Genomic DNA, 13038 nt, shown 5'->3' with positions numbered 1-13038 from the left:
TAGATATCCATATGACAGAATAATAGAGATAATTTAGAGTTATAAACAGTTAGACATCCATATGACAGGATAATAGAGATAATTTAGAGTTATAAACAGCTAGAAATCCATATGACAGGATAATAGAGATAATTTAGAGTTATAAACAGTTAGACGTCCATATGACAGGATAATAGAGATAATTTAGAGTTAAACATCCATATGACAAGATAATAGAGATAATTTAGAGTTAGACATCCATTTGACAGGATAATAGAGATATTTAGAGTTAGAAATCCATATGACAGGATGATAGAGATAATTTAGAGTTATAGTTAGACATCCATATAACAGGATAATTGAGATAATTTAGAGTTAGACATCCATATGACAGGATAATAGAGATAATTTAGAGTCAAACATCCATTTGACAGGATAATAGAGATAATTTAGAGTTAGACATCCATATGACAGGATGATAGAGATAATTTAGAGTTATAGTTAGACATCCATATAACAGAATAATTGAGATAATTTAGAGTTAGACATCCATATGACAGGATAATAGAGATAATTTAGAGTTAGAAACATGTTACTGGTGAACTTAAGTTGGCTATAGAGTACTTTTAGAATTTGGAGGGAGGGGTCACATTTCACTGTAAAGTAATTTTGTGGCCAAAGTTTTATCAACAAATTCACTGATTGGCTGGCTTAGAAACATTGATTACCTTGGTTGGTTGGTATTAAAACTTTTCAATCTCAAATTTTTAACAGAAGAAGGGGCAATTTTGTTTATCATTACTAAGGGAGTGACTGTGTATATAAATTTGTCGTCTTTTATCTTATCCCTTTTGGTACCAAATTAAGTTTAGACTATTTTATTGTTTTAAAATTAAACTCATCTCTATTACAACAGGCTCGTTTCTGCTTATAAGGATAAGATTTTAAATCCAATTCCCTATGAGAAAATTCTAAGGTCAGTTTTCATAATTTTATTTAAGACTTTATTTATTAGGGTTGCTATTTCAAAGCTATGGATTGTTATTTGTGCTAGAAAGTTTTAGCTGTATTCAAAATAAGAAAAAAATAACATATCTTTGTTTGTAGCGTTTGATCTTGTTTATAATTGCTAATTTCTGATATACTGTGGCCCAAGGACTTTCTTTCAAATCTTACAAAATAACACTTTACTATTCTTTTTTATTATTGTCACTTTTGAATAACTGTTGTCCTTGTATATATGATAAATGAATAATTTATAAATTTTAGTTTCCGAGTTCAGCAACAATTTGGAGACAAAAGTTTTGAATCATTTATCAGGTATTGATCTATTTAGCTTCAAATTGGTAAATTTTTCAGCTAAAATATTTATATTATTTGTTATCAAATAAACATCCTGTTAAATAAGTATTTCCCGTAGGTTCTTTAGAATATACTAGTTGCTTCAAAAGTTCAAACCTAGACTTTAGAGGAAGGTGTGAAGGCCTGGAAAATGGCCTAAAACCACACAGAGGCAATAAACATTTACAAAATTCCTCTAAAAATTTTAACACATTTAAAACATCTTAAGCTTCAGACAACAAGAACTTAATTAAATTAATATAAGCGAATATGCAGTTATATAGAATATATAAGTTATAGTATAATTGTTAAGTATCAATTTAAATGTACAATGTTCTTGAATGTCATATTAATTCATTCAGTTTGCCTAACAATTTTTGTTTACAACATAAATACAAGTTGTATATTATTGGATTTTTGACATAATTTTAAATTTTAATTCCATATACTAGTTTTGTAATATTAGACTATTTCTTTGGTAGATAGTAAGTCAAATGGGAATATGATCCCATATTGGAAGAAAGTTGGGTTTTTGTCATTACTTTGATTCTTTTGCTGAACCTGCGGCTGACAAATGCACATTGGATCCCATTTTAAAATATAGTTGGGTTTTTGGCATAACTTTTATTTTTATATAACATTTGTGATTTGGGACAATTTCACAAACCCATGGTGAAAAAATGCGAATTGGATTCTATATTGAATTAGAGTTAGGTTTTTGACATGATTTTGATTCTATACATAAGGTTTGTGATTTGGGACAATTAGACAAATGCACACAGGATCACAATTTGAAATATAGTTGGGTTTTTGGCATCATTTTTATTCTTTCTTTAAGGTTTGTGATTTGGGACAATTTGATGAACCCGAGGCGAACAAATGCACATTGGATCCCATATTGGAAGTGGGCAGGATGTAAGAACCCTCTGCAATATTATCTCAAATTTGAAACTTTCTCAGAAGATGTCAAGGTGAATTCTTAGGAGGTTTTGAGCACTCTACTATTGTAGTATGTCTATTGTCCATATGTTAATTCAAGCCAAGCAAATTCTCTATAATTTTCTTGTTTATTGACAAAAATTGAAAATTTAAAAACGTTAAATGTTTGAAAGTTAAATTCACATGTCATATTAATTTTAGAATTGTCCTATTGATTTCAAACTTTACAGATGATTCCTATAACAGTTAGGTACAATTAGGAAGCGTAGCAACTCTATTTTTGTTACCAGAAAGTCTGTATATCCATTTCAAAAAAGAAACTTTTATGAGCTATAATAATCCTTATAATCTGATTTTTGGAATATTGATTCCCTTACAACAAAGTACAATGTTAAAAGCAAATCATCTTTCTAAACAAGTCCTAAAAATAAAAATATCCTTAAACAGGTTTTTAATACTTTAATACATTAGTAATCGTTTATCCTTCCAATTCAGAGATTGCCATTTATGGTTGTTGTCACCCTTGTTTTGTTACAAATTATTTGGTTTGTTTTCATAATATAATATTTGTGGTAAATTTAGGGATTGGAACATTTGATCCAACATAATTTTCTGACATTCAACACTAAGAAGAATAAAAGTAAAGGTAAAATTAAATGGATCATGGAAAGAAAACGAATTAGCGAGTTTCGATGTTAGATATGACAAAAACGTCATGAGAGATTTACTTTAAAAATTTTCTCTAACATGAGCTATGTTTATTGTACTGTATTCGAGGGGTTAGAGAAAGAGAAAAAAAGCCTAAAGCCTTCCCAGGTATCAAATCTAAAAATGAAATAGCCTAAAACCAACCTGTGACATATATCAATCTTCCCTTAAATGAAGAACACTATTGGTTCAGTAATAATCGAAATATTAACAAAAAAACCTGTTTGAAGTGGAAACATTACCATTACAATGTATTAACTTTTCAGATGAAGTAATAGGCGAGGTCAAGAAGAGCTCTTCCGATTATATGGCAGAAATTCCACAAGATCTTAAAGAGGAGCTCTACTCAATATTTCAACATGATTTCATACTGTTTGGTTATAATCCAGACGTTTTGTAATTTTTTTAGAGTTTTTTTTTAATTTTTATTATTTTGTTTCTGAGAAAATAGATGACTGTTTTTAGTTCAGGAGCTACTTTTTAACTCTAAGCTACCTTTTATCATTGTAATTTTTAAAGTAGCTTTGTTACTAAAACATTTCCTTTATAAATATTTTGTGTTTAATATGTATACTGTAAACTGCGATAAAAGCTCTTTAAAATTCCTATTAAAAGGGATAAAAAAAACTTATGGCCAAAGTATCCCGAATGACGTCATATAGGAATAATTCATTATTATAGTATGACGTCCTTCGGTATTTTTCGGCTAAAAGTCTTCAAATTTATCCCCGTGTTTCAGAGGCACTATAAAAATCTTAATACCCATATGAATATTAATCTTTGCATGGGTTTACAAACGCTTTGTTTTCGTCAAACATACAAAAATATAGTATTTAGCTAGCTATGGTCATTAAAATGTTCTTTTTTTGTTTTTGTAGCGCAGCCACTAAATAATTAGTTCCTCTGTTCGTAGATTGTATGTCTATAAAGGATAGCTCTTATTGCTAATTTAGACATTTTGGAATTGTGCCGTCGATTTTTAACTTGATTCCTGTTACAGTTAGGTAAAATAGAGTGTAGCAACTCTATACTCATTACCAGATCTCCGTACGTCCACTTAAAACATGCTGATTTTTTATGATATATTTTTCCTATTCTTCTTTTTTGGAACAATGATTCCTAGGACAACAAGGTACAATATCTTAAGTCAGAATCTCATAAAATACTATAAAGTATTTACGCAATTTTGCAACATACTTATATACAATTTTATTAAAATATTCTATTATTGTTTATCTAAACTGTTGTTAGCTTGCTATTGCTTCGCTACTTATGTACATAACTGTCCTTCTGTCTAAGTTTCTTAAATATAAAAAAAATAAGAAAATAGTGTAAATTTATTATGAAATTGTATATAAAATTTAAGAATAATTAACATATTTAATAGATTGTACGGGGGATGTTGACCTCGACTCTTGGTGGGATCTGGTTATATCTTCTATACTGTAACTTCTAGTTTACATTAAAATTACATACATTCCTATTTTATAAAGTAACAGGATGTCTGTTTCTCTCTATGTATAGACATCAAGCAATGGAAAGTGTCATGTGTGACGTCATAAAAATACGTCTATTATCTCTTTTTTAAGGTTTCCTTTCCCATTTATCCTATCATCCTTCCTTTTGGACGTATTTTTATAACGTCACTCATGACACTATCCAGGGCTTCATATGATGAGTAAATTATATTTGTTTATGTATCATAAGATGGTTTTAGTTCATTTTTCTTCATGTACAAAAAGCCTTAAAGACTAGGAGTGCCACCAATAGTATTTCATATTAGGATTTATGATAAGTCTTTTTTAAAATGCATTAAAAGGGCTAGGCCACCGCCTCTTCTTATGGCCAACAATTGCAGAATAATCATAAAAAAAGTCGGCAGTATATTAAGGATAATTTCTCTTGGGAAATTTAGGCTTCTAGTTGTTAAAATGACGGCTTCGACTGACATTTAAGCAGTTGTAGGTGATTGAATAGCTTATTATCTCCTCCGATTAATCATTTAGATCCTTGGGCTGAATTAATTTCCGCACTTTTTAACAAAAAAGATCAATGAAAGAATCATTTACGGTTTTTTTGTGTTACAAAAAAAACTTTCGAACGAAGCATTAGAATTTTTGCTTTTTAAATAATTATTAACATAAAGTTTTAATAAGGCTAGGGTATGTAATTAATAATTTTCCTGTCATTAATATTGACTGACATCCACTTTCTTACCCGTGTACTTAATGACTCCGCACTCCTAGATAAGAAAGATATGTGATGTCATAAAAATGAGGGATGAGAGAAGAAGTGGTAAAGAAAACCCCTAAAAAAAAGACGGATAATCCCTCATTTTTATGATGTGACATGGCTCATTTTTTGAGACACTTTGTAAGGCTTCTAAGGAAAGATGAAAACATATACATGTATATCAATCTATTGTCCATTGTCTTATCCCTTTGGATCCCTGCAAGAAACTTCCAGGGATCCAAAGGGATAAGACAATGGCCGATAAATTTATATTCATCCCTTCTGATGATTACCCATTCTCTAGATTAGAATTAGTGGTTGAAACATTTGAACACTCACCTTAATGAAACAACCAATCAATTTCCACCTAAGTCCCTTGTAGTTGTAGAGCCAACAAATAAGAAAATATTACAATAAAACTTTGGGGACTAGTGTAATAAACAGCCCATTGTCCCCTCTCTATCTAGAAACTTACAAGTAAAGTGTGTAATACCTTAAATCATAATGAATCTCCTGCGTAGAACCTTCAGACTTTGAAATACCGTCCGCGGACGTTGACTTTCTGCGGGCGGCTGCGGCTAGGCGGTAGTTTTTAGACGCTCCTGCCCGTGGCCCTTTCCGCGGATGGTATTTGCGGTGATATCCGCGGCTGCTCAGGGTTCCAGAGTTGCTATGAACAACTGCTGCAGCTAGCCTGGGCATATTTTTTAGTTTTTATCAATTTTAATTTTATCATTCTTTTATAAAAGTAACAGGGTGGCTCTCTGTGTTTCTGTCTGCGTGTGTCTGTCTGTCTGTACAAAAGGTCATTGCTAACCGCTGAACCGATATGGTTCTCCTCTACAACGTAGCTTCTCATAGGTCTTGGTGGAAGGGTAACACACCTCCAAAGTGAAATCGCCTCTAGAAATTTTTTTTATTAGATCCATTTAAAACTATGCCTGTCTGAAGAAAGATAGCTTCTAGGAGCGCGGGCATTGTGGGTGCCTAACTTGGTCGCGGTGTCCGCAGAATTAGCGGACAAATTTGACTGTTTGTCCACGGCGTATACGTAATCAGGTGACATGCTTTGCGGCCGGCGTTTAAAGCAAGTTCTGAAATAAATAATATTGTTATTTTAAAAAAGTGTATAACTTATGAATGCATGTATGTACATCTGAGCTGGATCTTTAAATCGTGGTGCGCTGAATCGGGGCGATCCAGTTTGGCGCACCTAGATATTATTACATTTCAATCTTTAAATCAAAATGGAATGGGCGAATCAGCGCGCCCAGTGGCGCGCCAATGGCACTCAACGAGTGGCATTGCCGCGCCAAACCGGGGTGATCTGGATCACCCTGATCTGGTGCACCACTAATACGATTTAAAGATCCAGCTCTGAATGTACATATGTGACTCTGAGTAATGTGACAAGTTCAGAAATGTGACTTTCTTATTGAACCTAATAAAAACACTTTAAAAGTTATCCCACTTGCAGGATAAATATTTTTATTTCTATACAAAGTGTATGTTTCTCATTCTCTAAGATCTAACATTCTCATTTTGTTTACATTTTAATTGCTTTTTTTCAAAAATACCTTTGAGGCCATAAAGCTAATTCAGTTAATTATTCACATTTTACTTTTTAACATAAATATCAACGCTATATAAAGCCATTTTAAAAATACGACGAATCGCCCCTTAAGGGGCGTTGCCACGAAAGGGACTATTCCCACTTAATCAACTAACTTTTTTATTTTATGCACTGACCTGAAAAACGCTCTGAAGCACTGACAATCATTGGACAGAGATTTGTCACTAGAAAAAAAATATTAGGATCCATATATCTTTCACACACGTATATCTATATAATATATTAAATCATATCATCTTGTATAAAATGTTGATAAGTTTTAAATGATTATTATTTTTACCTGTCTTGATCGCCAGGAACATCACCACTGGAGCCTTCAGACGGCTGCAGTAGATCTCCTAAATTCATGGAAATATTTAAATTTTAATCAGAGGTTTAATACTTGTAGAATTAGGGGTGCTACAGGGTACCTTACTAGGTAAAAACTTAATTATTTCTATACCTGTTCTTGTAGAATATTGGGTGCTACAGCAGGGAGTAAGGGAGGGGACAATGGGTAATTAATTCAATTTAAGAGTTTTCACTGAAAAGCAATGAAAACCAGATTTATCCAAAAAATTTGACCAAAATTATGAAGGGATCATAGTAATATAATTTAGAACAAAATTAGTTCTAGGAAAAAAATAATTTACTTGAAAATTAAATTACCAGTACATTACAATGTAGTAAACATTCTGTAATTAATCACTAGAAAAATCACCCTTAGAACTTCGTCAACCCTTCTCATATATTTTTAACTGCTACCTAAATTCAAGAGGTTCATAGATCGTTTAATACATAAATATCACAGTAGAGTTTCTATACATGAAATGACATTTTCTTGGGAAAAATATTTGTTAAAACCAGTCATCTTAGGACAAATTTTTCTGTCTGCTTTATTCAAAACTAACTCAGCTAGTTAACGGGGCATTGATGCGCTACTACCCAAAGTCAGTCAGAAACAGCTGAATTCTTGCACATTCCCTTTAAGCCAGTACCCAAAGTCTGAGACTTTTAAAAATTGAATATTTAATCCATTGTCCCCTCCCTTACTTCCTGGTGCTACAGGGTTCCCCACTAGTTACAAACTAAATTAGTTCTATACTTGTACTTGTAGAATCTGGGGTGCTACAGGGTTCCCCACTAGGTAGAAACTTAGTTAGTTCTATACTTGTACTTGTAGAATCTGGGGTGCTACAGGGTTCTACACTAGGTACAAACTTCATAAGCTCTCTACCTATGCTTGTAAAATCAGGGGTACCACAAGGTTCCCCAGTAGATACAAACTTAATTATTTCTATACCTGTGCTTGTAGAATCTGGGGTGCTACAGGGTTCCCCGCGAGGCACAAACTTAATTAGTTCTTCTAAAAATAAAAACATTTATTTAAACTAATTTTCAAATATTTTGGAAATACACCATTGACTTAAAATAAAAACTGACCTGAAACTGATAAAATATCACTGGAACTGGAACAGCACCCATTAATGTCAACCTTGTAATTGCTGTTTCTACAACCACAGTCGACTTCTATACCTAGGAAATAATACATCAAATTTTATTACCAGTGAACATTACTATACCCTCTACCTATCCCTTTGCTACTCTTAAACTAAGTAAGAAGAAGTCTAGTAAGATTGGGGAATATCTTGGAAGGTCATATTTTGAGCCTTTGCCAGATTCTAAAAGAAATTTTGAAAGAATTAAATGAAAGGGAGTAATTAAAGAAATCCCACCAATTAATTATTATAAATTCAGGTCACTGCGACTCTGATAGGAAATTGACAACATATTCATATGTGCTGTACTAAATCAATCATTACTTGGACTAATTTAATCAAATTAGTTTTTTTTTAGGTTTTTGATAATTCATACAACCCCCTTAAGTTATTCATTACAATAAAATACAATTTTAAAATTTATTTACTGTGTAAATATGCATAAATATAACGTTTTTACTGACAATTAGGTTGATTTTTACTCAAAGCATATTTCTTGTAGACAATAAAATGATTATAACTTTCGTTCTATTTAAGATAAATTGATGAAATAAAAAGTATATTCAATTTTATTATGCTGAGAAGTCACTCATTGATTTTCAGAAATAATAAACCCCTTTGAGTGGGGGAGGGGGGGGGGGCCTTGAGTATCGAAAAAAGAAACTATTGTAAATTTCTTTTCTATTGTGGGTTTTAATGATTCATATAGCAGCCAAACTGTTTTTAGGCAATACCCATTTGTCTGTCTGTCTGTCTGTCCTTTTGTCTGTCTGTCCCACCACTTGTCTGTCTATCTGTCTAACTGCCTCTCTTTTGGATTTCAATGAATCATCTAGCATAGCCTAATTGTAATTTGTTAATGCCTCAAAGACTGTCTATTACTATTTACCTGTCCCTCTGTCTGTCCGTCTGTCTATCCCTCCGTCTGTCTGATCATTCACAGGTTCTCTATTGGATTTTATGTAATTAATTGTCTATTATAGTCAAACTCTGATAATTCTTCTTGCCTGTCTGTCTGTCTATCTGCTGAGTTTCTACCCTTGGTCTAACAGACTGATTCACTTAATTTATAAAAAATTAGATTTAACTAATAATATGATGGTATCTTGCACCAAGAGATACACAAATAACCTTGTGTTGAAAAAAAACAAATAAAAAATTATTCAATTTCTTCTATGAAAAAAAGTGTAATACATGTTCCTTAAATCTCTTTGTACATCAAAAATATGTTTCAAATTTATAATATCAGGTTATATTCCATCAATTTATTAACAACTAAATTTTTTGACACCCCACTTATGACTTTTAACAGCCCCCTTAAACTAAAATCAAGGGTTATTTTATTAAGATTTTATCAAAACTACTTTACATAAGAAATTTATTACATTTCAAATTTTTTTTATAAAAAGAGGATTGGGATATATCTCCCTCCCAACATTAACTTTGAGCACTATTGTAAAATATATTAAAAGTTATAAACATATATCTATCAAGATCATTAAAGGAATTAATTCAAGTTTAAGGGGGGGGGGGGTTAATGCAACCATCTCGTAATCAATGCGCAAATTGCACTTAGAATTCGAATTTCGTTACAAAACTTGGCATGAGTAATCCTTGGTATATCTATTTTCCCAAAATGAAACAAAAAGTTGGAAAAGTGATGGCTAACAGCTGGCGGCTTAGTCGTTTAGCCGTTTTTGGGCTATATTCAGGGCAAAACTATCATTAATTACATAGGAATCAACTTTTTAAAACATATTTTTGCTTTAAATATCCATTTACAAATTTTCTTGTACCAGCTGCTAAATGGCTAGAACTGGCTGAAAATGGCTGGGAGCGGCTAAGAGTATGAAGAGTAGATAGGGCTTGTGACATGTCTAGGGGTAGGTTTTTATTGGTACCAAGCTCAAAAATACTACTATAAATAGTGGGGGTCCATCCATTTGGCAGCTGGGGCTGTTACACAGACTGTTAAAAACCTACCTAGAGACATGTCACAAGCCCTATCTACTCATTCTACTCTTGGCCGCTCCCAGCTGAGCTGCGGCCGTTAGCAAGCTGCCATATGGATGTTGTGTGGTATTTTTGAGCTCAGCACCCATAAAAACCTACCCTTAGACACATCAAAAGCCCTATCTACTCATCATACTCTTGACCACTCCCAGCTATTTCCAGCCAGTTCTAGCTGTTAAGTGGGTGGTACTGAAAATTATTGGTATAATTTAACATACATTAAAGTATGTTTTAAAAAAAAAACCTACCCTAGACATTTCACATCTTCCAAAGTCAAAATTGCATAAATATATATAATACAATTTTTGAGGTCACAATTTACTATAAATACTAACACTATCTGTGTAAAAACTTTGAGGGAAACCCCAAATAAAATTAATGGTCTTCTTATCAATAAAGGGGGTTTAGTGTTGGAAGGTGAGCAAAATTGATTGAATATTGAGCTAAAATTTTGAAACTGCCTGGTTACAGAAGTTACTGCATCTAAATGAAAACCAAATTAAAATTTATATTTTCAAGTTATGTAAGAAAAACTCTGCAAAAATGGAATTTGACTTTGCAGATTACTTGCTACACCTTCATATGTTATAATTGAGACTGCTCCATTTTTTTGGTAAATTTCAGGTTTATATTGACATACTAGAATTGAAATTTTGTAAAAATCTTTAAAATTGAGATCACACAAAAGAACTAAAAAAAATTTTTTTTTGCAGATTTCAAAAACTTTGCAGTGCTCATGAGGTCACAATTATTGCATCACAGAAAAATATTTAGCATGGGTCATTTTTTTGCTTAAATCAACCAATTTTTACTGGGGGCAAAACTTTTATCAAAATTTTTCCAGGGCGGGATGATTTAATCTACAATATATACTTTTGGCTGTTGACAGCTGTTCTCAGCCATTTTTGGCAGTTTTTAGCTGTTATGACAGCGAAATCTAAAATATTAAAAAAAGTTCTTTTAGTAATATGTCCATGACATAAAGTTATAATGTTAATTAAGAAAAGTTTAATTCCATGGAAATATTCAATTTTTTTATATCCTTATAAGCCATTACCCAGCTGCCACTATTTTTGGTAGTATTTTTCAGCTCAGCACCCATTAAAACCTATCCCTAATGGATGATTCCTACATGATTATTGATGGATTTGCCCTGAAAATAGCCCAAAAACGGCTAAACAGCTGAGCAAACAGTGCCATTTGTGCATTGATTACGTGATGGTTGCCTTAACCCCCCCCACCTTAAGCTTAACTTTTTGTTAAATTTTGAAAAACAGACCTACCAAGGATTACACATGCCAATTTTCATAACAAAATTTGGATTAATTGATTATGGGATGGTTGCATTAACTCCCCCCCCCCCCCTATACATATGTATGAGAGCTTCCTCATGTCCCAATTTACTAATTAAAAGTTGTACAGTACAGTTGTACAGAATATTGCAAGATTATTTTAGTAAAGTCTGGTAATTAATTTATCTAAAAATAGATAGCATATAATTATCTGAATCTGTGACTTGCTTATATACACCCTCCTTAAACACCCCCAACCCCACTTTATTTTAAGGGGTGTAAATTTATTTCCTTTACACCCCCTTGGAATTTATAGAGGGGTGTATCTGAGGGTGTAGGCTCTTGTCAAGAGGGTGGACATGGGTGAAAACCTAGGGAGGTGTATCCATCCCCCTTAATTTTACAAGGGTGGTGTAAACAACCCCTATACCAACCTTTTGCACGCCTTTGATCTTAACTATACTTTCAGAGTCCATAACGTTGTAAATTCTGTAATTATTCTACAAAAATTATCTTCCTAAATTGATATATAATTTTCGGGGTGACGTGGGGTGGACTAAACATTAAAATTTTATGGAAAAAAAGATATCTTTAGAACATTCATGACTTGAAATTATCCCCCCTTTGTACTCAATACGCATTTTTTATTCTAAGTGCGTCAATTTTGCGTCTAAAGATACCCTTAGTTTAAGCATTAATTTCTCCAAAAAATGATGAAAAAAGATAAATTTTTTTTTTGATAAAATGATAAAAGTATATGTAAAATAAAATAAATAGCAAAAAAAATGATAAAATTACGTTAAATAGAACGAAAATTAGAGCGTTTTGTATGCCTTATAAAATGCGTATTTCTCATGAAAATTGTTACAATTTCGTGTGTTGAGTAAAACTTTTATAAGTTTCCCATTTCTATAAGTGAGCGAGCCGCCGTGAGGTTAAGTTTCAAATAATTTTTACCTCCATTCAGCAAGCCAGGACTAGAACTTGATACCTCATAAGTCTTATTTCTTCCAACTATTGGCTGTGCACAGTTAGGAGACAGTGGAGGGGCTGGGGAGGAGGGGGGCGGTGGTATTCTTATCTTAATTATCCCGGGGTCACTAGAATCTATTCTAGATTCGCTAGAATGGAATTTAGACGTATTTGTGTTGATATTATTTGTGGATATTGCTAAACGTTGTCTTGAAACTCCTTTATCATAAATACTTAAATCATTATTGCAAGATAAAAGAATCATTTTACTATTAAACATCCAGAATAAACTTATTCATTCTAATTTATATCACTGAATGAATCCTCCTCCTAGCCATCACATTCAACCCCCTCCCCCACTTGTTTTTTAAGCAGGTGAAAATAAATAGGATTACTTTTTTTGCCTAAATCCTGTAGGGCTACCTAACCTAACCTGACCTTAAGTAAAACA

At 32.4% G+C, this 13038-nt stretch overlaps 2 protein-coding genes across 2 annotated transcripts; one reads left to right on the top strand and one right to left on the bottom strand.

The window, feature by feature from the left end:
• The first annotated feature begins 896 nt into the window (after positions 1 to 896).
• Positions 897 to 4001, top strand: LOC145320343 (uncharacterized). Its single transcript, XM_080162753.1, has 5 exons — positions 897 to 955; positions 1249 to 1299; positions 2159 to 2291; positions 2842 to 2905; positions 3234 to 4001. The coding sequence occupies exons 3-5, from the start codon at positions 2181 to 2183 to the stop codon at positions 3365 to 3367; spliced, it is 309 nt and encodes a 102-aa protein (XP_080018879.1). The 5' UTR covers positions 897 to 955; positions 1249 to 1299; positions 2159 to 2180; the 3' UTR covers positions 3368 to 4001.
• Positions 4002 to 5149: 1148 nt separating this feature from the next.
• On the bottom strand, positions 5150 to 12852 carry LOC145320145 (uncharacterized). Its single transcript, XM_080162585.1, has 7 exons — positions 12573 to 12852; positions 8255 to 8347; positions 8115 to 8177; positions 7113 to 7170; positions 6949 to 6996; positions 5693 to 6293; positions 5150 to 5209 (listed from the first exon to the last, which is right to left on the bottom strand). The coding sequence occupies exons 1-6, from the start codon at positions 12850 to 12852 to the stop codon at positions 6119 to 6121; spliced, it is 717 nt and encodes a 238-aa protein (XP_080018711.1). The 3' UTR covers positions 5150 to 5209; positions 5693 to 6118.
• Positions 12853 to 13038: the final 186 nt, after the last annotated feature.

The sequence above is a fragment of the Acartia tonsa genome, chromosome 5 (assembly GCF_053477335.1).
Source record: "Acartia tonsa isolate MP-2025a chromosome 5, ASM5347733v1, whole genome shotgun sequence".
Classification (NCBI taxonomy): Eukaryota; Metazoa; Arthropoda; class Copepoda; order Calanoida; family Acartiidae; genus Acartia; species Acartia tonsa.
This window is presented reverse-complemented; position numbering and strand designations above follow the sequence as displayed.

Coding starts and splice junctions, on each gene's coding strand:
- LOC145320343 (XM_080162753.1), top strand. CDS start 2,181: ATGAACCCGAGGCGAACAAATGCACATTGGATCCCATATTGGAAGTGG. Junction 2,292..2,841: donor CTTTCTCAGAAGATGTCAAG/GTGAATTCTTAG, acceptor TGGTAAATTTAG/GGATTGGAACATTTGATCCA. Junction 2,906..3,233: donor TAAGAAGAATAAAAGTAAAG/GTAAAATTAAAT, acceptor TTAACTTTTCAG/ATGAAGTAATAGGCGAGGTC.
- LOC145320145 (XM_080162585.1), bottom strand. CDS start 12,852: ATGATTCTTTTATCTTGCAATAATGATTTAAGTATTTATGATAAAGGA. Junction 8,348..12,572: donor TCCTGGCTTGCTGAATGGAG/GTAAAAATTATT, acceptor ATTATTTCCTAG/GTATAGAAGTCGACTGTGGT. Junction 7,171..8,114: donor CCCAGATTCTACAAGCACAG/GTATAGAAATAA, acceptor CCATGAATTTAG/GAGATCTACTGCAGCCGTCT.